The sequence below is a fragment of the Myodes glareolus genome, chromosome 10, assembly GCF_982192425.1.
Source record: "Myodes glareolus chromosome 10, mMyoGla1.1, whole genome shotgun sequence".
Lineage (NCBI taxonomy): Eukaryota > Metazoa > Chordata > Mammalia > Rodentia > Cricetidae > Myodes > Myodes glareolus.
In genome coordinates, this window is record NC_142035.1 from 28,375,098 (window position 1) to 28,396,775 (window position 21,678).

A 21,678-nucleotide genomic window follows, 5' to 3' on the forward strand; every position below is an offset into this window, starting at 1 on the left:
AAAATGAACCCACTCCTGCCAACTACACCTAGGAGGAACACAAAAACACATTCAAAGAGCAAGTCTGTGTTTTTAAAGAAACTGAGGTCACAAGAATCTTGTCTTGTTTCTTGGAGTTTTCTCACAAGCACTCAGAATTCTCACATGACATCCAACCTGCAAAGAAACATCTCCACCCTCTGTACTGGCACAGGAGCCCATGCACATACAATAACAACAAATAATTTTTGTTGGGAGCCACCTGGAGGCACAGGTGGTCCTGCAGTTTGGAGGTAGCCACGTGGGGCTGAGCAACCCTGCCTGCACCCTTGCCTGCACATGCTCAGACCAGCAGAGTGGCATTGACCAATCGGGACAGCGTTCAGGCTGCTCCACCGTTTAAAAGCAGATGCCTCGGGACCCTACTTCCTCTCTCTAAGCTTTCTCTCGTCCCTGCTCTATCGTCCCTTCCCCCAATTTTCCTCAAGGGAATGCTCCAAATAAAGATGTGACCAGAGAAGGAATTCTCGTTTTGGTGGGGTTCATTCCTGCTGGACGGGATGGCGCCCCGCAACTGGTGCTCGAAACTCCGGGACGCTGAGGGACCCTGACAACTACGCCGGGGGACCCTGAGAAAGCCCGGGAGAAAAAGCCAAGATCAGACACCAGCACAGAGAGCCTTGAATTTCAGAACTCTGAGAACATGGAGCGGTGAGTGACGTCGGTTGAAATCCCCAGAAAGGGGAGGAAAAGAAATGTAAAAAGGAATTTCAAAGGATAGGCCTAAATAGAAAAGAAAATACAAAAAAAAAATCAAAGTTAAGGTATCTGAAAGAAGGTACAGAAAGCAACGGGGAAGAAAAATCCCTTAAGTTCAGTGCAGGTGGAGCTGAGAAAAAGCGAGGTTTACGGTTGGGAGATCCGCGGCTTCCTCCGTGCATACTCGCTGATAGAGACTGGAGGCAACAGTCTCTAGGGAGGCAAACTTGATCACTGCCTTCCCTGTTCTTAAAGAGCCACAGAGCTTTTGGAGGTGATTTTCGCCTAATTTTGTTAAGAGAGCTCAGTCTCTGGCTCTCACGTACAAAAAACTTTAATTTTTGACTGAGAAAGACAAGCTGCTTGATCGTGCTGAGAGTGCTGGCGGCAGCCGGCCCGCCTTTGAGCGGTAATGCCTGATTAAAAACACGGAAGTGGGCCAGGCACGGTGGTGCACACCTGTAATCCCAGCTACTCAGGAGGGAGACGCAACCAGTTGCTGGCGGGGAGTTTGCTGGAGGCCTGCGAATAGCCAGGTCGCGGGCGGGCTAAAGTCCGTGTGACATCAGAGGCCTTCTGGCGGGGCTATGGTTTTTGGAGGACTTTTTCAGCACCTGAGCGGACTCGCCTGACTGAGGCGGAAGCTGCGTGGTGAGCAGCGGCGCCATAGAAGGCAGAGAGGAGCTGAATCGGCTCTGCGGAAAAACTGTGTTTCCATAGCAACATGGGCGAGCGGGGAGGTGAGTTCCCAGAGAACGGGGCTCTGCGCGCGGGCGGACCGGGCAGGAGAAGCCCCTCCACGGGTGGGCGGATGCCCCCCCCTCGCCGGAGCTTGAAAAAGACTCACAGCCGGCGGTGCGAGTTCATTGCCTGAGGTGAAACGGCGAGCCCGCGCAAGGCCCGGGGCGGAGCCATGCCTTTGGGCCATGCGGAGCGCGCCATTATGGGCTTCAGAGGCGGAGCTGTGGCAGCCGCCGCTGGCCGCCCTCAGCCAAGGTCGCTAAAAATTCAGTCAGATAAAAACATTTGTCGCCAAAAATTCAGTCAGATAAAAACATTTATCCCCTAAACAACGTCCCTTCGTCAGCAGGAAGTAGCCAGATCGATGCTACGCCCATTCTCCCTTAAAGAACTGGTCGTGATTATCATAATAAAGGCATGTTTACCTGGTTACCGTATCCTAGGTAACAAAGAAAGGCGGACCTTTTGCCTGAGGCACCTGGTGAGATAAACAATGCTACCTAGAGGTTTTTCCATCTGAATGGGGGAGCTGGAGAGATGGCTCAGAGGTTAAGAGCACTGACTGTTCTTCCAAAGGTTATGAGTTCAATTCCCAATGACAACTGCTTTGGTTTTTAAACAATAGAGGGGGACTACACTACCAGTGACAGCTTCCCCCAGAGAAAGGATTTCTCTTGCATTCTATACACTTAATTTTTAATTCAAAATTTTGCTGGTACAGGCAAACAAGATTTGCTTTTTGAAACAGAGACCTGCAAATCTCTAAGTTCAAAACCAGCCTACTTCCAGTACTGATTGTGCTGAATTTTTACACTGAGAGTTTTTAGTACTCTTAAATGTTAATTTGGGAGGAGAGTTTTGTTTATGTTTTTCTAGGAATGCTGACATACATCTGGATGCCAGCGAGACCGACCAGAGAGATAAAGAAGATGACCCAGTGGATGCTGAGTGTCCTGCTGTGGAAGATTCATGCGGAGACAGCAGAGATGACCTTCTGGGCGGTGCCAAGAGCAGCTGTTTCACACCATCGACTTGAGCAACACCCTGTGCAACCTCTTATCTCTTACTCTACTTTGCCTTTTCCTTCCTTAGGAATGGGTGGGAGCAGAGATATCCTTGGCATGCTGCGTCTAGGTGGGGACCAGATTGGAAAATAGTTTTGCCTTATTGCTCTTAAAGACAATAATTAGGGGGAGATGTTGGGAGCCACCTGGAGGCACAGGTGGTCCTGCAGTTTGGAGGTAGCCACGTGGGGCTGAGCAACCCTGCCTGCACCCTTGCCTGCACATGCTCAGACCAGCAGAGTGGCATTGACCAATCGGGACAGCGTTCAGGCTGCTCCACCGTTTAAAAGCAGATGCCTCGGGACCCTACTTCCTCTCTCTAAGCTTTCTCTCGTCCCTGCTCTATCGTCCCTTCCCCCAATTTTCCTCAAGGGAATGCTCCAAATAAAGATGTGACCAGAGAAGGAATTCTCGTTTTGGTGGGGTTCATTCCTGCTGGACGGGATGGCGCCCCGCAAATTTTAAATATGTAGCCCAGGCTGGCCTTGAACTTGTGACCCTCCTGCCTCTGCCTCCTTCAGCAAATCCTACTGGCATGCACCACCACAACTGGCATCAAACTTTTTTAAATTTAAAAACACAGCTCTTATTCCAAATGGCACAGGAGACAATATATTCAGAGCTAAATATGAGCAACCATGTCCCAGGAACAAGGTTTCAGATTGCCCATAATGACATGTTCCCTATGGAAGAGGTCCATGTGAACTTCTGTGGTCATTTGACAGAAGAAAGCCAGAAGTAAATGCATTTGGCAAATATATTAGTGGGGATCCAGAAAAGTGGGTTACAGCAAAGTAGGGAGGCATCTGCCTATAGCGTTCAGGTGCTATCTGTGAACACTCTTAGCTTTAAGTTCGTGCAGGCTAGTGGTTTGCTAAGCTAATACATCCCACAGTTTTGACATCTCAGTCTTCATAGCGAGATGAGAGTTAGCTTCCCTTAGGCAGCAAGGCAGAGATCATAATGTGTCATGAGCTGTTTAAACTACATAAGCCTGTCACCCCGCATCAGCTCACCCTGTGAGGCTGTTATGCCCATGTCACAGAACCCCCAAATAAGACCTCCACACAGCCAGCATCCGATGAAAACAAGCTAGCTTGAACCGTAATCCTACGGCCCCTGCAGTGGGTTGAGGCTTCAGGGAAAGAGGGGTTTAAAGGGAAAACCCGCAAAGTGGGGATGGGGGAGTTGGGGGGTGGAGGGTCGATGGGGTGGCACAAGTCTTGGAGTTTTGGAACTGGGTAAAAGTACACAACTTTTGAGTCCGTTGGTTGGGTATAGAGCAATCTCAAAACAGCAGCTAATCAGGTACCTACAAGGACGTTTGAATCAAGCAGATGCAAACAGATGTTTGGACACCTGGTGGGGTCACTTTGACCAGGCCTGGTACAGTTTCTTGGGAATGTTTATGGCTTTGCTGAGCTGCATTCGCCCCCTTAGTTAGGTCCTGTCTAAAATGGAGTTCTTTCTCAAAATGGAGTTTGTTCTGCTCCTTCCAGGCATCCAAAACTGGCCAATCCCAATAAAGATCCCAATAAAGTCTCCATCCAGTTCCCACCCTAGATCCACAAAATATCACCTGGCAGGCAGCCCTGCAGGATTCCTCCCCTGAGATCCCGCCCCATTTTGGGAGTTCTCTCTCTAGTTATCTGTGTTTTCTTGTTCATCTGGAGTGTGAAACAATGAACTGGAAAGCTGCTGGAATGGGGTGGCTTTGGTGACCATTGTCATGACCCCCAGACTGCACCCACGTGACCAGAGTGCAGAGAGTGGCCCCCGCATAAAAAAATGCTCTCCTTTGCTTAGATCACTCTGGAAGATGTGTAAGACAGGGCCCCTTGTAGAGAGCTGCGTGGAGCTGTGCCTTTAAGATGGCGCCGGCTGCCGCCCTCCACGAGCCCAAAAGTGAGCACTCTCTGTGATAAACAACTCCTTTTATGGTGATGGCCCATGACCTGCTATGATCGTGTGTCACTTGCGTATGCTTGAGCCTATGGGCAATGTCCACGTGGCAGTCCGGGATAGGCGACCATAGCCTATATAAGGGCTGGGAGAGGTCTGCCCCGGACAGAGAGAAACAGGAGAGAAGCGAGAGAGAAACAACTGTTCATGGTCCTGAATAAACTGCGGGCGAGAAGAGCTCCATTGTCGCATTGTCCTTGCTGGTTGAGGTGGCAGCGACAAGTGGTGACCTGTACAGGGATTTTGTCCACTTTCTCTCCGCGGAGTCCAGAACTTGCAGCAGTCAGGGGGTGCACCAATAAAGTCCTCGGATAAGTTTGGGGATCTGTGATAAAAGCAGGATTAGTGACCGCGTCCAGAGCGGGGATTAGTGACCGCATCCAGAGCAGGGATCAGTGACCTCATCAAGAGCAGGGTTAGAGTTTCGTGAAGCAGATAGTCTAGGTAGGGAATCAAAGGTGAAAGCAGCGCTGCCGAGAGCTGTCAAGTCAACAAGCGGTTTTGTGAACCGGCTTAGTAAGCTGTCAAACCGAAGCGGTTTCACAAGCTGTCAAACCGAAGCTGTCAAACCGAGACTGCATGCGGCTTCAAAAGCTGTCAAACTGAGAGTAGTGAGTCCGCAGGTAGACAAATCGAAAGAGAAGAAAAGAAGGGAGATAGTTTAATTATGGGCACTTCTTCTTCGCACCCAATTTTTATAGCTCTTAAGGAGCTACTTCGATCTAAAAATCTGAAAATAAGAAAAGCACGTTGGACAGATTTTTAAATGAATGTAATACAGTGGCTCCCTGGTTTGCAGTCTCAGGCAATCTTAATGTAGCGTCTTGGGAAAAACTGGGATGTGATCATGATTTTGATGCGGAACAGGGTACACTAAGAAAGGGGGTTAGGTCGATTTGGAGACTAGTACGAGGGTGCCTGGAAGATCAAAGGTGTAGTAAAGCTATGGAGCACGGTCAGGCTGCTTTAGAAATATTACAGGAAGAGAGATCTGAGCAAGTGGCGTCAGAAAAAGCCAAGTCAGATACGGGGTCAGACAAGAAGGAAAAGGGAAAGGCACCCAAGAAAGGACAGGCAAGACTATACCCTAGTCTGTCAGAATTAGAGGATTCAGATACCAACATCTTGATGGAGTCAGAGGAAGATGAGGAGGAAGAAGAAGAGGATATGACTCCCCTAAAATCTCTTTGACAGTCTATGTATCAGATGAAGATCAGGAAAAAGGCCAGGGAGAAACAAAATTCAGGACAAAATAAAGAAGGAAGGCGAAGCTTAACCCCTTCGGCTCCACCTCCATATCCGGAAGTGGTTGGCGCTGAAGGTGGAATGACTTTCAACCCAGAAGTGTGGATGGAAGTAAGGACAGGGATGTTGACAGCTTTTCCAGTTTTTCAAGACCAGCAAGGTAATAGATATCATGAGCCATTAGATTTCAAAACTGTTAAGGCCTTAGCAGAGTCCGTTCGGACTTATGGCATTTCCGCTGCCTTTACAGTGACTCAAGTGGAAGTCTTACACAGATATGCGATGACTCCAGCAGATTGGACGAACCTTGCAAGGGCTTGTCTTCCCCCTGATCAATATTTAGATTGGAAAGCATTTTTCATTGAATTTGTCAATGTTCAGGCAGCAAGGAATTTAGCTGCTAGGGACGCTCAAGCAGCTTGGGATGCAGATATGCTATTGGGGCAGGGCATATTTGCTGCTCAACAAAATGGACATCCCCCCCAGGTGTATGATCAAATTAATACTCTTGCCACTCGCGCATGGAAATCTCTACCCAATAAAGGGGAAGTTATTGGCAATTTAACTAATATCACACAAGGACCTGTAGAGCCTTTCTCTGTAGAGGCAGCAGGTAAAATATTTGGGGATCCTGATACTGCTATGCCCTTTGTTAAGCAATTAGTGTATGAGCAGTGTAATAAGGAAGTAGGGCTGCAATTAACCCGCATAGGAGCAGAGGGCTAGAGTATTGGATGAAAACATGCAGAGAGGTTGGGGGTCCTTTGACGAATTGGGGGTCTTAGCAGCTGCTGTCTTGAGATTAGAAAAAGGCAGAGAGAATTCAGGAGCTTGTTTTGCTTGTGGCCAAACAGGCCATCTAAAGCATAACTGCCCCCAAAGATTTAACCCTCGACAGGGCACCCAAGGGCCACAAACAGGCCAGCAGCTACAACCAGCAACATGTCCTCGATGTAAAAAGGGAAAACACTGGGCAAATGAGTATAGATCAGTGAAGGACCTTAATGGACAGCCCCTCGGTCCCATGTCAAAAAATGGGCAATGGGGCCCTCGCCTTCAGGGCCCACAAATATATGGGGCAATGGAGGAGCAGGAACAGGAAGTGAGCCACGAGCAATGGCCAACACTCAGGCACCCCAAGAACCGAGGAGAGCCACTGCAGGTTCAGCGGGGTTGGACCTCCGTGCCACCACCAGACTCGTATTAACACCCGAAATGGGAGTCCAGGTAGTGGATTCTGATTTGGCAGGTCCTCTACAGCCAGGTACAGTGGGACTGTTAATTGGAAGATCATCAACAGCTCTGAGAGGCCTAAAAGTTCATCCTGGCATAATTGACCCTGATTACACAGGCATTGTAAAGATCATGGTGGAATCGCCGAAAAGCATTACAGCAATTTCCCCAGGTGATAGAATAGCTCAGCTAGTGATACTACCCAGTCTACATGAACAACATCCCGCTAAGAAGAAGGACAAAGGAGAGAAAGGATTTGGTTCTTCAGGAACTGACTTGACATTTCTATCCTTAGATTTGGACAAAAGACCTACCTTACAGTTGACAGTTAATGGCACAAAATTTACAGGCCTATTGGACACAGGAGCAGATAAGAGCATTATAACCAGCAAAGATTGGCCAAAAGGTTGGCCTATTCAGAATTCGTCTCACACCTTGCAGGTATTAGGATATGCTAATGCCCCTAACATCAGTACTAACCTGTTAAACTGGCAAGATTTGGAAGGGCATTCAGGAATCATCCAACCTTATGTTCTTGAGCTTCCCGTATCTCTATGGGGAAGGAACTTAATGAGGGAAATGGGCTATAAATTGAGCAATGAATATTCAGAGAAGGTGCAATCCTTTATGAAAGATATGGGATGTCATCCAAATTTTGGACTGGGGAAATTTCTACAAGGTCGCAAGGATCCTATCACACCACAACCTAGAAGGCCCAGACAGGGGCTGGGTTTTTCCTAGGGGCCACTGAGGAAAGTATCCCCATTTCCTGGAAATTGGATGTGCCAGTGTGGGTTCCTCGGTGGCCATTTTCTTCCGAAAAACTGCATGCGGCCCATCAGTTAGTTCAAGAACAACTAGACAATGGACATATAATACCTTCCCTTTCCCCATGGAATACACCCATTTTTGTTATCAAGAAAAAAATCTGGAAAATGGAGATTGCTACATGATCTCAGAGCCATTAATGAGTGGATGAATATGATGGGACCAGTTCAACGTGGTCTCCCTTTATTATCTGCTCTTCCTACTAATTGGCCAATAATTGTAGTGGATATTAAGGATTGTTTTTTCTCTATACCCTTATGTGGAAAAGACAGTGAACACTTTGTGTTTACTTTACCATCTGCGAACCATGAAGAGCCTGACAAAAGATATCAGTGGGTTGTCTTGCCTCAAGGAATGGCCAATAGTCCCACAATGTGCCAGCTATTTTAGCTGCTGCATTAAGACCTCTGAGAACTCGTTTCCCAAGTTTGAAATGCCTCCATTACATGGACGATATTCTTTTATGTACCAAGGAAGAGTCCATGTTACAAGAAGCCTACAGTGTCTTAGAAGACCTGTTGCAGGCAAAAGGGCTACATATAGCCCCAGGAAAGGTACAACAAGATAAGATGATTAATTATTTGGGATCTAAAGTGACACATGATCAAATTGTTCTGCAAAAGGTGGAAATTAGAAAGGACCATTTATGTACTTTGAATGATTTTCAAAAGTTATTAGGAGATATAAACTGGATAAGAGGCAGCTTAGGTATGACTAATGATGAATTAAGACCTCTATATGAGATTCTGTCGGGGGATGCAGCCCTGGACTCCCCCAGATACTTGACTGACAGGGCCAGACAAGCACTTGCTTTGGTAGAAGAAAGGCTATCCAAAGCGTTCTTAAAAAGAGTAAAATCTGTGGAGAATATCACACTGTGTATTTTACCTACAAATTTACAACCTACAGGTATATTATGGCAAGAGGGACCACTGCTGTGGATCCATCCTAAAATTTCCCCTGTTAAATCTATAGAACATTATCCCACTGCTGTGGCTATACTTGCTCAGCAGTGTGTCCTAACCTGTTTACAACATTTTGGATGCCCGCCTAAGATGTTGCTAGTCCCATATGATAATGCTCAAATGAAAGTGTTATGTGCCACCATTGATGATTGGGCCATCTTGAGTTGCTCTTATTCCGGATACATTGATTGTAATTTTTCCTAAGCATCCTCTCCTGTCATTCTTTAAAGAACACTCTGTAATCTTCCCTAAAATAACTGCTTCACAGCCTATACCAGGGGCCAGTGTTATATTTACAGATGGATCCAAAAACGGTTGTGGAGTCTACATGGTGGATTCTGCAGAGCCTGTTACACACCAATTTTCCCCAGGAATCCCCCAACATGTGGAATTAGCTATAGTAGTAGAGGTCTTTAAGGCCTGTTCCTTTGCATTTAATTTGATTTCTGATTCAGCTTATGTAGTTAATGTTTTAAAACATCTTGAATGAGCTGGACCTTTAAAATCATCAAGTTCAGTACATGCATTATTTGTCCAACTACAGTGCCTTTTATGGCAGAGAAAACATCCCTTTTTTGTGCAACATATTCGAGCACATACAGGTTTGCCAGGCCCTCTGGCTGCTGGCAATGACAAGGTTGATCAATGTACCAGACAAGAATGGATGTTTCTTGCCTCTGCCCTGCAGAGGGCTCATGACTTTCATAAAGAGTTTCATGTTAACGCCAAAACACTACAACAAAAATTTGCCATTTCCCGTGCTGATGCACGCAAGGTGGTCGTGAATTGTCCACAATGTGTCATATATCATCATCCTCAAACTTTGGGGATCAACCCGCGTGGATTGTTCCCCCTTAAACTGTGGCAAATGGATGTTATTCATATTTCAGAATTTGGCAAACTGAAGTATGTACTTGTTTCTGTGGATACTTATTCTGGTATCATGCATGCCACTCCTATGACAGGGGAAAAGGCGAACAATGTGATTGCCCACTGTTTAGAAGCATGGGCAGCATGGGGCAAGCCCCAACATTATCTAAAAATAGATAATGGCCCTGACTATACTGGTAAACAGTTTACATCGTTTTGCCAACGTATGGGTGTTCATCTTGTACATGGACTGCCTTATAATCCACAAGGCCAAGGCATTGTGGAGCGTGCCCATCACTCCATAAAAGAAATACTTCAAAAACAGAAAGGGGGAATTGACTTAGAACAATCCCCTAAGAATAGACTTTCTTTGGCCTTATTTACCTTGGATTTTTTAAATTCGGATAATTCCAACCAATCTTCAGCGGACAGACATGCTTGTCCAAACAGCCAACCTAAAGGTCTAGTGAAGTGGAAGGACATTTTGACAGGGGTCTGGTATGGCCCTGATCCCATGCTGGCATGGGCACAAGGTTATGTTTGTGTTTTCCCACAGGATCATTTGGACCCTATTTGGGTACCGAAACGCTTGGTGAGAAAAGTACAGGTGCAGAGGAATGACCAGCAAGATGAAGCCTCAGACTGTGATCCTACTGATGGTGACGGTCCTGATGTCCCCGTTGTTGATCCAGGCCAATGAACAAATCTTGTGGGCCATAGCAAAAGCATGGCCAGTTTCTATACCTGTTCATTCTGTGTCAAAAGTTTTAAAACTAATAAAAAATACTTGGCCCTGGTTTCAATGGATTTTTTCTAATGAAAGAGGGGCCTTTTCATCCCTAGAGCCTTTCACTGCCCGTCATAATTTGACTGTTCAGCTAATTAACACCTCTGCCAGCAGAGATACGAAGGGCGTTCTTTCAAATGTTACTGTATGACTAATATTACCAATGCCACAGAAGATGTGATCTATTGTAATTCCTCTAAGGCATCTTGCCTCCCAAGTCAATGCTGGAATGGTACTTATGACACAGCTGTGGTGATGAAAGTTCCCACATATGTTTCCATCTCGGTCAGAGTTGATACCGGTACCTTCCCGATCACTCTGTTGCTCAGAACAAAACGAGACTTTGGGATAAGAGCAGCCCTAGTCTCCACAATTGCTGTATCTGCTGCAGCTGCCGTGACAGCTGCTGTTGCCATGGCTGCAACAACTCAGATTTGCAGAGACAGTTAATGAAATCGCGGAGAGAACAGCCTCCACAATGACCACTCTGAAATCCATTGATGGTCATTTAAAAGCTGGCATTTTGACAGTAAATCAAAGAGTAGATCTCTTACAAGAGCAAGTGAATAATTTAGTAACCTTAACCAGTGTAGGATGTATTCATTCCCTCTCATCTTTATGTATTATTTCCAGATTGGCTGAGAATTTTACAAGGAACGGTACCCTGAACTGGCAGTTGAGCGCATACCTCCAGGGAAAATGGAGCAAGGAGTTCGAGAACCTGATGGACACCTTGAACAACCAGATCATTTCCCTGAACACCACACGGCTGGAGTTACCTACTGCTGATGCTTTTCTTAACATGCTGAGATGAAATTTTAGTTACTTTAAGGAGTGGGCGGGAATAGGAGCCCTGACAGGTCTAATGGTGCTTGCCTCCTTGGTGTGTCTGTGGTACATATGTTGCATATGGACCTCACAGCGTTGCAACGCAGCTATGATCATCCAGGCTTTTACAGCCATTGAAGCAGGACAGTCTCCCCAAATATAGCTAGCTATGTTAAAAGATTGTCGACACAGGTTGCGAGGCTTGTGCACTGCACTTGAGAGCTCGTAATGTTGGTCTCAAGAAGAGTAAGTCTGATTGCATGTGGGTTGGTGCCTGATCTCCCACCTCTGCGCAAAAGGCACCAGGCGGATCTGGCATTTCTCTGGGTGGACAGCACCTGGCTAGACATCAGTATATTGTTCCTAATATTTTGACAGAGATCAGACCTCTACTCTTACCTGTTGCTTGTGTGAAAACAAATAAGGGGGAACTGTAGAGAGCTGCGTGGAGCTGTGCCTTTAAGACGGCGCCGGCTGCCGCCCTCCACAAGCCCGAAAGCGAGCACTCTCTGTGATAAATGACTCCTTTTATGGTGATGGCCCGTGGCCTGCTAAGATCGTGTGTCGCTTGCATATGCTTGAGCCTATGGGCGATGTCCACGTGGCACTCTGGGATAGGCAACCATAGCCTATATAAGGGCTGGGAGAGGTCTGCCCCGGGACAGAAACAGGAGAGAAGTGAGAGAGAAACAACTGTTCATGGTCCTGAATAAACTGCGTGCAAGAAGAGCTCCGTTGTCGCGTCATCCTTGCTGGTTGAGGTGGCAGCGACAGTCCCTCTCTTCTGTTCCAGAGGGAGACACAGAAACTGGGTGTGAGCCAGACACTGGAAGAAAGGGCCTTGGCATCCAAGTCTGGGCTCTTGTGAACATCTTCAAACCATCAACTCTTTAAGGTGGTGAAGGCAACAGGTATGTAAAGCAAACAAGAAGCACAGAGAACATTCTAGTCACGGTGAATGTTTGTCAAGGAGTCAACACCTGTGTGGGAAGGTTGGAATCCATGATGTGCCTGCCCAAGACACCTCCATGTCTAGGAAGAGGAATGGGGTTAGGCCTAAAAATGCAGGATGAGAAAGCCTGTCACCACAACACCCAGGATCCTGAGAGGGATGGTGAGTTACTGGCCAGCCTGCCCTTCCCAGCAGCTGCCTGCTTCAGAGACAGAAAGGGGAAAGATTCTGCATTTATGTCAACATGAGTGAAACGGGAGGGTAACATGCTGAGCAGAGGAAGCCACAAGAGGAGGAAAATAGTGCATAGAGGAACCTAAAGCGAGATGCTAAAATGATAGGAAGACATTGGTCTAGGACGGAAATGAGCCAGTTTGTAGCGGGAACAAGCCATAGATCTACTGTACATAGTGGCTGTGGTGGATTATTATGGATCACAGTGGTTCTTGTCACTGGGGGAAATTGCATGATGAGATGATGTATCATGAAATGGTGGCACTTGGTGGCTTAAATATACAATAAGATTTATTTTGAAAAGAAAATAATCTTTGTATTGCAATCCAGATATTTTGTCCAGGTTCCTGTGTGTGTCACTCTTGGGCACACTTCTGTAGGCACCGTGTGGTGCCCAGCTCTCTGCGCCCATCCTGCCTGGCTGATCTTCACCCAGACACGCAATGCACAAAGTCAGCAGTCACACGACTTTCCCTCTCTGGGTGTTTCGGCAATGGTTCAGTTCTGCAGGTATTGGTTGATGTCACTGTTGTAGTTGTGCAAACAGAGAGAGCCTCCAAAGTGACTCTCAGTGTTCTGTATGTCTGGCCCTCACAGCTGGCGGTCTTTCTGAGTCTTCTTACTGGGGAAGTGGTGTCTGTGCCTAGGTGACCACAGGGACAGTAAGACCAGCTGACTCTCCATGATCCACGCACACAGCAATAGAGGTGGCAGGTGGAGGGGACTCAAGAAGCACCTTCCCCTCCCTTGGCTCCTGCCAAGACAGAGAGGAATTGCTCTCAGTGAGGAAGTTATCCAAACTGCCTCAGACACAAGGGGTCTGGGTAAGGTGCTGGGTGCTCCCGAGATCAGAACACGTTCTTCTTGTTCTCCTCAGCCCATCCACTTGTGAGTCTGGCTCTGGCCTTCCTTCTCTGTCCATCAGAAGGAACTTTGTCCATCAAGGAGACAGGAGTAAGGAAGAGTTTGGTAAAACTCACAGAGTTCAGTTGTGACCGTCACTTCCTGATGGCCTGAGCCAGGGAACATCACCTGTGAGCCTCTCTTCCACTCAGGGTGTCTGTGCTCAGAAAGGAGGTCCTTTCCCAGATCCCTGCAGATGAGGCTTGTTCCACGTTGAGTGATGTTCCTGGTGGTTGTCTGCAGTTTCCCCAGAAAACTTTGGATGTTCACATATTGGCACCAGAAGCACCTGGCCGTTCCCAGCCTGCAATGGAGATAACAAGGTAGCAGCAGCAGCAGCGGAGGCAGAGGTGGCAAGGACCTGTGCATGCCAGGTGCCCACTGTGTGGTAAAATGGATGAGAATGACTTTGCCCTAGAGAGTGGGGTCAGGAGGTAGAGGAATCCAGTTCCTACTTAACCACATTTGAGGGTCTCCGGGTCTTTCTACTTGGTGGGAATATGGCAAGCCCACACTGTCTGAGCAGGGGGTCTCATGGGTTTTCCCATCAATGTTCCCCTGCCCCCTGCAATACTTGTTACCAGTTCCTTCTCTGAACTCAAATGGCAAATACTTCAGATCTCACCTTGGGTCTTCTCAAAGGACAGTCAGTAGGTCAGCCTCTCCTTGCACGCAGCTGGATGTCCTGGGGCAAAGTGGGGAACAAGGAGCATACTGGCTTCACGTGGCTCCCATGAAGCCCTCAAGCAGGATGCTTAATGCTTCAGGTGGGGGTGGAGACAAGAGCAAGATGATTTGAAGGGGCATCTAGGTGTTTACAGCAGGGGAAGTCACAGGGAATATGACGTTACCTTGTTTGAAATGCAAATTCTGTCCATTTCAAGCAAACTTCTCTAGCATCAGCTGTGCACAAGGCAGGTTAGGAGGAGTGTGTGTGTGTGTGTGTGTGTGTGTGTGTGTGTGTGTTTCTGACCAGTTATAAAGAGTAGAGATCAGATGACTCGTTTCAGAGCATCACACACAATCAGACATTAGAGCTGGGGTGATGTGGGAAGAATCCTGTGCAGTAACCAGGATGCTGTTAAAGCCTGCACCCGAGCCATGGGGCTGAGCTGTCCCTGCCACTCTGTCCACTCTTCTGAACTCCAGATGGACCCTCGCTGTTGCTTCTCTGTCTCCTGTTGTTCGTTCTGACCTGATCAACAGCTTATCTCCTAGACACACCCACCAGGTCAGGACTTCTGGGTCCTCTGCTTCCAGAGCCACTGTCACCTCAGCTCACAGGTACACCTACACCTGGAGATAGGTGGCTTGGGTGACATTCCCACTGTGCATGGAAGGTTCTCTGAAGTCTGGTGTTTCTTCCCCGTTTCCACAAGAATCGCCAGCACTCCATGGATCTCATTTCTCAGGGTTTCTGAGTCCTGCTCAGAGCAACACACTGAGCCATGACTGTTCTGGGATCGTTGCCCAGCATGGAGCTCCCTACAGAGGAGAGGTAGAAGGACCATTAGTATAGATAATCTTCCTAGAATCTTCCCACAGTCCTGATAGAAAAACAATGCTTTGCCCCTAGTTTCAGCCTGTGCTATGGACCCAGCTTCCCACTGGCACACAGCCATCTGAACTTCCTACCTGGCTCTCTCCTGTACCTGCAAGCATCCTCAGCACGCTGCTCTCCACTCCCTGGTATCAGCCTCCAGGGAGCACAGTGTCTCCCACAGCACTTGAAACAGACACAAGAAAGGGGTCTCTTTGGGCAAACATGCAGGACTTCATTTAGCTCTGCTGGCTCTGGGCTGGGCCCTCAGTTTGATTCCTCCTGACAGCCTGCCCCATTGCTCTCTTCACCAACCCTTCTCCCACATCCTTGACAGCCCCCAGTCACTGTCCTCTGCTGTCTGTCTACATCCAGGTCAGGTTTTGGAGGACTCCTAGATAGACACAGCGTCACCAACCCGCTAAACATGTATGCGAAGACTATGTTAAGGGGAGAGGAATGAACTGGAGAATGTACCATCTCTATCTCACCTACGTTTAGCCTGTATCTCTGTCTCCGTGACCCTCCTCATTGGCTGCCATGATTTCCATCTTGTCAGGGTGTTTTCTCTTTCTCACTTTGGGGGCAGCAACACAGGCTGCATAAGGCTTGGGAAATCCTCTTCTTCAGGCCCCTCCCGCCCTGCTGTCTCTGTGGGACTTTCGGTACACCCTGGCACTGGTCTCCGAGGTGCTCCTGAGATTCTGTTCCCCTGGAGCAGGGGCTGCTATCTTGTAAGGATTTGTTGTCTGTGCTGCCTCCCTGGACTTGCTCACAGGATGTGTACTCCTGGAAGGAGATGCTTGTATCCGTGTCTATCATCTTAGAGGTATCATAGCTCATATCTTGGATGTTTTCATAGCTTGAGACTTCTGAGGATACAAACACTGAGGATGTTGTTGCCAATGAAGATGTGGACTCCGTGGTCCACTGAGTGTCTCTGAATGTTGCCATTTTAAGGTGAGGCATAGGTTCGTGCTGTGGGGAGTTTTTCTCTGGGAGAGCCCTCTTTAGGGAGGAAAGGGTAGGAGGATCACTATGTGCCCGGCATCCTTTCCTCTTGTCTCCAGACAGCCCAGGGAGAATAGGCAAAGTGAAAGTGGGAAGGGCAGGGACACTGAACATCCTCCTTAGAGGCACAGGGAAGTTGGGAGATTTTTCTGGTGCCATTGTACTATCCTGTTCTCCATTTTGGTCATTTTTGTGCTGCCTCTGCTTCTTTTGAAGAATTAAATAGGTTGCCATGGCACGAGTATATTGTTTTCGGTTCAAGGCATTTTTGATCTCTTGAATTTTGTACCCCATTGAAAACATTTGGAGAGCAACATCCGGGTCTGGTTCTCTTGGGATTTCTGCCAAGGAAATCAATGAGTCTTTCTCATGGCGCAGCCACGGGTGTGCCATGACTTCCACGATGAGTGGCCTCTGTGTGGGGTCCACTGTCATTAATTGGTTTAGTAGGTCTTGAAGCTCTGGGGAGAGGTGATGTGGGATCCAACAGTTTCGGGATAGAATCTGTGCCTTTATCGTGGATAGCTCCGTGTCTTGGAATGGGAGGTATCCGGTCACTAGAAGGTAGAGGACCACTCCAAGGCTCCAGATGTCAGCGGGAAACCCTTCATATTCTGTGAGACCGAACACCTCGGGGGCACAATATTCAGTCGTGCCCCAGAAGCCCTTGACCTTTTCCCCAAAGGCGAATCTTTTTCCCAGACCAAAGTCACTGAGTTTGATGTGCCCCTCCCAATCCAGTAGGATGTTCTCAGGCTTGATGTCTCTGTGGGCAATATTGTGACTGTGGATATATTTGATGGCCAGAGTCAGCTCCCTAAATAGAGTCCGTGCCTCCTCCTCCTCCAGATGTCCGCATTTAGTGACATGTTTCAGCAGGGGTCCCCGGGCAGCATATTCCATCACCAGGTAGGTTTTCTGCGTGGTCTCGATGACCTGCAGCAGCTGTATGATGTGAGGATGCTGTAAGGCTTTCAGGAGCTCAATCTCACAGCTGATCAGGGGTTCGGTACTTGTGCCCTTTTTCAATATTTTGATGGCGACCAGGGTCTGGGTCACAAGGTGGAGAGCCACTTTGACTTTTCCCAAGGATCCTTCACCGATGGTGCCTATGACATAGTAATCCTTGGCCAGGGTGTGCCCTTCGAAGGAACTGGTGGTAAACTTTCTTGTCTTCGTCATTTTTCCTCGCTTCTCTTGGGGGAAGTGACCAGTAGCAACAGCAAGCAAAGGTGACCGAGAAGAAAAATTAAATCCTTTATAGTGACTTTTACCATCACTATAAATTCTAAGATTAGCTATCAAGGACACCTCAAGAAACAGTCAGGATATGTTTCCTGGGCACAGGAAAACAAGAACACAAGAACAAACACAGTGGATGGAAAGACTGGAGGATCAGGGCAGATAGAAAAAGCAATGGAAAGACAAGAGAGTCAGGATCCCCATTTCAAAGGGCAAAACACGGAAACTCTTGGCTAAGGAACCCGTCAGGAGGGAAAGGCACTGAGTTAAAGGCCACAGTTGAGTGTCAAGATAGGCTTACCCAGGAATGCATGGGAAGCGACACGCCCCAGCTGAAAGACTGACAGTATATAAACAATATTAGGGGCCACAATCACACGGTGCCCATGAAGAATGAAAGTTTGCTATTTTCTGAAAATGGAGGTAATTTGAGGCTACTGTATTGCATGTAATAACCTAGCCCAACAAAGACAAACATCCCAAGTTATTCTCGTTATATAATGCAGGATCTGGGCAGTTTGGGGCTGGACTGAAAGGAAAGGGAGCTGGGAGGGAGCTGGATGACAGAAGTCGGAATGGAGCAGCAGAAAGGAGCAGGCTCACACAGTCAAAGTGCATGTGTGCAAAATGTCAGTGGAGTACAATTAATTCACGCTATGGTCAAGTTGGAAAGAAAAAGAAAGTTACAGTTTTAGCGTGACAAAGGAAAATAGGAAGTTAGATAAAGAGAAATGGATATTTGCCAAGCGGTGGTGGCACAGGTCACTCAGCACTCAGGACAGAGGCAGGCCAGTCTGCAAGTTGGAGGCTAGCCTGGTCTACAGAAAGAGTTCCAGGATGGCCAGGGCTACAGAGAGAAACCCAGTCTCTAAAAACCAAAAAAAAAAAAAAAAATCAAGAAAACAAAACAAACAGCAAACAAAAATGAATGCATATGAAGGTTAAGTCATGAAATTAAGTAAAATAAACAAGTCAAAGACTGAAATCAAAGCACCCAAATGAAAAACGCCACATGCACAAAAGCCCCAAACTTCTGAGCTTGTGCGAGCAAAACAGCAGGAAAGAATGCACTCTTTAAGTGTAGTAGATGGTCAGTCCAACCAACCACCAACCTCCAAGTCCTACGGATCACCACCACACAGCTCTCTGCACAGGAGGACACAAACCAGTCCTTAGGCGCTACAGGGACAGCTGTCTGTCACTGCTCATAATGGCTCCTTGTGAGGTCAGAGCATTAGTGAACCAGTCCCAGCTGGCACAGCCCTCAGTGGCTCGTCTCACATTTTGGTCCCATGGGGCTAGCTCTACCTGCCATTTTCATTTCTCCAAGACTCATTCTCTGACGAGAAACATCTTTAGGGAGGAAGGGCTTTATTTAGGCTCATGCTATGAGGGGCTTCGGGGAGTGCTGGGATTCCTTTTCTCGCACTTTTAGTCTCATAAAGAAAAGAATTCAGTAAGACTTGGGAGAAGCCCCTACACAACTCTGAGGACGGGGGACAGTGGAAGGGGGTGGGAGAAAGCCCTCGCTGCTGCACTGGCCAGCAAGTCAGCCAGGTGGAGGAACTGGGTGGGGTGTAGAGAGGCTTCGGAGCGTGTGAGAGGGATTCCAGAGTGTACAGGAATACGGGAATACATCTCAGAGCTGTGACTGGTACGGCAAAGAAACAGAATCAGAAGGGAAAATTACTCTTCTCTGAGATAGGACCAAAAAGTTGAACATGCTGTGGTACTTCGTGGGGGAAGCTGCAAGCATCAGTCAGTTTTGAGGAGGCCCCTTTTGGAAGCATGACTACCACAGGGACACAAGTATTCCTCCCATCTTCCTAGCATGGCTTCAGTTGAGCCAGCTCTCATGGGTGAAGATCTCATGGCCAAGGCCAGATTTCCTACAGATCCAGGCTGCATCCCGGCCCCCCTCCTTTTTTTTTAAAGAATGGGAGAATAGGATGTAACATTTTGAGGACTTACCAATGACAGGGCTAAGCCGGGCCAGAGAGAGAACTGACTTGGTCCACACCAAAGCCCAGATACCTACACTTTCATACAGTGTGCAGCTGAGTCTTTTCACGTTTCCAGGAAAACAGGAGGTGGCATCCACAGCTGACTGTGGGGAGGCTTCGGGCCACAATGGCCTCTAAGGCTTTCATCTCTGTGCCAGGGCAACTGATAAGGTGGGGAAAGTGATGGTGGTAGCGGAGGTCCAGGAGGGGGCTGGCTAATCAGCTTTGGAGTCACCCCCTCCTGCGTGGGGGTCCTGTTCTTACAGCTCCACCACGTCTCCCAACCTCTCTACAGCTTCCCAAACAGCACCCACTGCAGACTGTTCAGACACGTGAGCTGGTAGGGATGTTCTGCAACATCCAAACCATGACAGAGAGGCTCTCCACTCCACAATGACAGTTACAACAAGGATAGTGACTGTGCTTCACTATGTGTGACGCTGGTATTTAATAGTTGCTGAATGTGCAAATGCTGTAATGACCTTGTCAAACTGTCCCTAATGCTATGTTGTCACCTTTCAGGTATTCAACCTGCATCGTATCTAAATTCATGTAAGTAGCTTCTTCAAGCAAACAAGCAAACAAACTCAGATTGGTTAGTGTAGTTCCTAGCTGACTTTCCACTTGCTCTGTAGAGCAGGCTGGGCTGGCCTCGATTCACCTGCCTTTGCCGACACTACTATACTGCTGCTTCTGCTCTCCCCCAAGAGAGGCCAAGGTGAGGCCCTGAAGCAGAGACCACAGCCTAATGCTTACTTGTTTGCTGAGCTTGGTTTCCTCAGCTGCTTTGTTATACAACCCAAGACCATCTCATCTACCTAGGGGCGACACTGCCCACAGTTGGCTGGGCCTTCCCGCATCATTCATTAGTTAGGAAAATGCCCCACAAATGTCTCCACAGGCCAATCTGATGAAGGCAATTCTTTGGTAGATGTTTCCCCTAGGTTACCAGGTTACCAGTTTGTGTCAGGTTGACAAAAACTAACCGGCACACTAAGTTTATGAGGAAATCACCACTCCCTGACTTCTGGGCAAGCACATAGCTCAGATAGCCACTACTAGGGTGCAGCCAGGGCAAGACCAAGACTCAGAAGGTTCCTTGGATGCTGACTTTCTGGAAGGTCAGGAGCCAGGGTTGACGCTGAGGCATGTTTAGTACTAAGGGAATGCCCACAGGGTTCTGTGAGAACAGACGTGTATCCGTGGGATACCCTTTTGTTCCTACCCAGTTCAGAGCCAGTACCCAGAGAAATGCCCACATTGCTTCAAAAGGTAGGGACAATGCCCAGGAAAACACCTTGAACATTGCTCCAAGGCAGGACTGCTGCCCGGGACAGTGAGCCATTATGGACCTTAGACCAGTGCAGACCAAGTGTTTCAGTCCAGTTCATGCCCAGCAACCAGGGACCTCTAGGTCAAATATCAAGTGGAGAGATTTTTTTAAAAAAATTATTATTTTATTTTATTACTTTAAAAAATACTAATCCAAATTCCCACTTCCTTCCCTCCTCCCACTATCCTCCCACTCCCTCGATATGTCCTCCCCCTTACCCTTTCAGATCTTAAGATGGCAAGGCACCCCACCAAGGCCCTCCCTACTACATCTAGGTTGAGCAAGGTTTACATCCAGAGAGAAAAGGATCTCAAAAAGCCAGTTCATGCGGTAGAAACAAATCCCAATGCTATTGTTGCTGGCCACTCAGTCTGCCCCAACCACATTCAGAGGGGCTAGTTTGATCCCATGCTCATTCACTCCCAGTCCAGTTGGAGTTGGTGAGTTCCCATTACCTCAGACAAATTGTCTCAGTGGGTAAACCCCTCATGGTCTTGACTTCCTTGTTCATACTCTCCCTCCTTCCACTCTTCAACTGGACTTTGGGAGCTCAGTCCAGTGCTCCAATGTAGGTCTCTGCCTCTGTTTCCATCTGTTATTGGATGTAGGTTCTATGGTGATATTTAAGATAATCATCAGTCTGACTACAGGGCAAGGCTGGTTCAGGCACCCTCTCCTCTATTTCTCAGGGCCTTGTGGATTCCTGGGGATTTTTCTAGAGCCCAGTTTGTTGCTAACCCCAAAGTGGCTCCCTCAATCAGGATATCTCTTTCCTTACTCTCATATCTCTCCTTCCTCCATCTTGACTATCCCATTACCTCAAGTTCTCCCCAAACCTCTCCTTCACCCCTCCTCTTCCCCTTCTCCCCTTCCTTCTACCGCCACCATGCTCCCAAATTTTGTCAGGCGATCTTGTCTGCTAAGTGGAGAGATTTATACTGTGGCCCCATATGAGGTCTTCAGCAGCCAAGAAGCCACCTTTCAAGAGGCCCAAGGGCAAAACCAGTGATCAGGGGCTGTTCATGGGTGGAGAGCATCAATAACATGCTGGCTTCAGGGCAGTCTCAGGAGTCAGGAGTTTTTCTAAACATTGATTGACTGACCGATCAAAAATCCAACTCAGCCAGGGATGGGAATCTCAGATCTTGGATCAGCATTTCAGACCTTGGGAGGAGATGAAGGAGGTTTGTGTGTTTGAA

The 21,678-nt window shown here is 47.8% G+C and overlaps 1 protein-coding gene and 1 pseudogene across 1 annotated transcript; one reads left to right on the top strand and one right to left on the bottom strand.

Annotated features, from left to right (window-relative positions):
* The first annotated feature begins 1,429 nt into the window (after nt 1-1,429).
* Nucleotides 1,430-1,620, top strand: LOC148120599 (Nuclear RNase P; annotated as a pseudogene).
* An 11,100-nt stretch (nt 1,621-12,720) lies between these two features.
* On the bottom strand, nt 12,721-18,022 carry LOC125401916 (sperm motility kinase-like). Its single transcript, XM_087911425.1, has 2 exons — nt 13,976-18,022; nt 12,721-13,654 (listed from the first exon to the last, which is right to left on the bottom strand). The coding sequence occupies exon 1, from the start codon at nt 17,081-17,083 to the stop codon at nt 15,446-15,448; it is 1,638 nt and encodes a 545-aa protein (XP_087767551.1). The 5' UTR covers nt 17,084-18,022; the 3' UTR covers nt 12,721-13,654; nt 13,976-15,445.
* Between the last annotated feature and the right edge of the window lie 3,656 nt (nt 18,023-21,678).

Bases quoted from the DNA above. Each gene is read 5' to 3' on its own strand.
- LOC125401916 (XM_087911425.1), bottom strand. From the start codon at position 17,083: ATGACGAAGACAAGAAAGTTTACCACCAGTTCCTTCGAAGGGCACACC.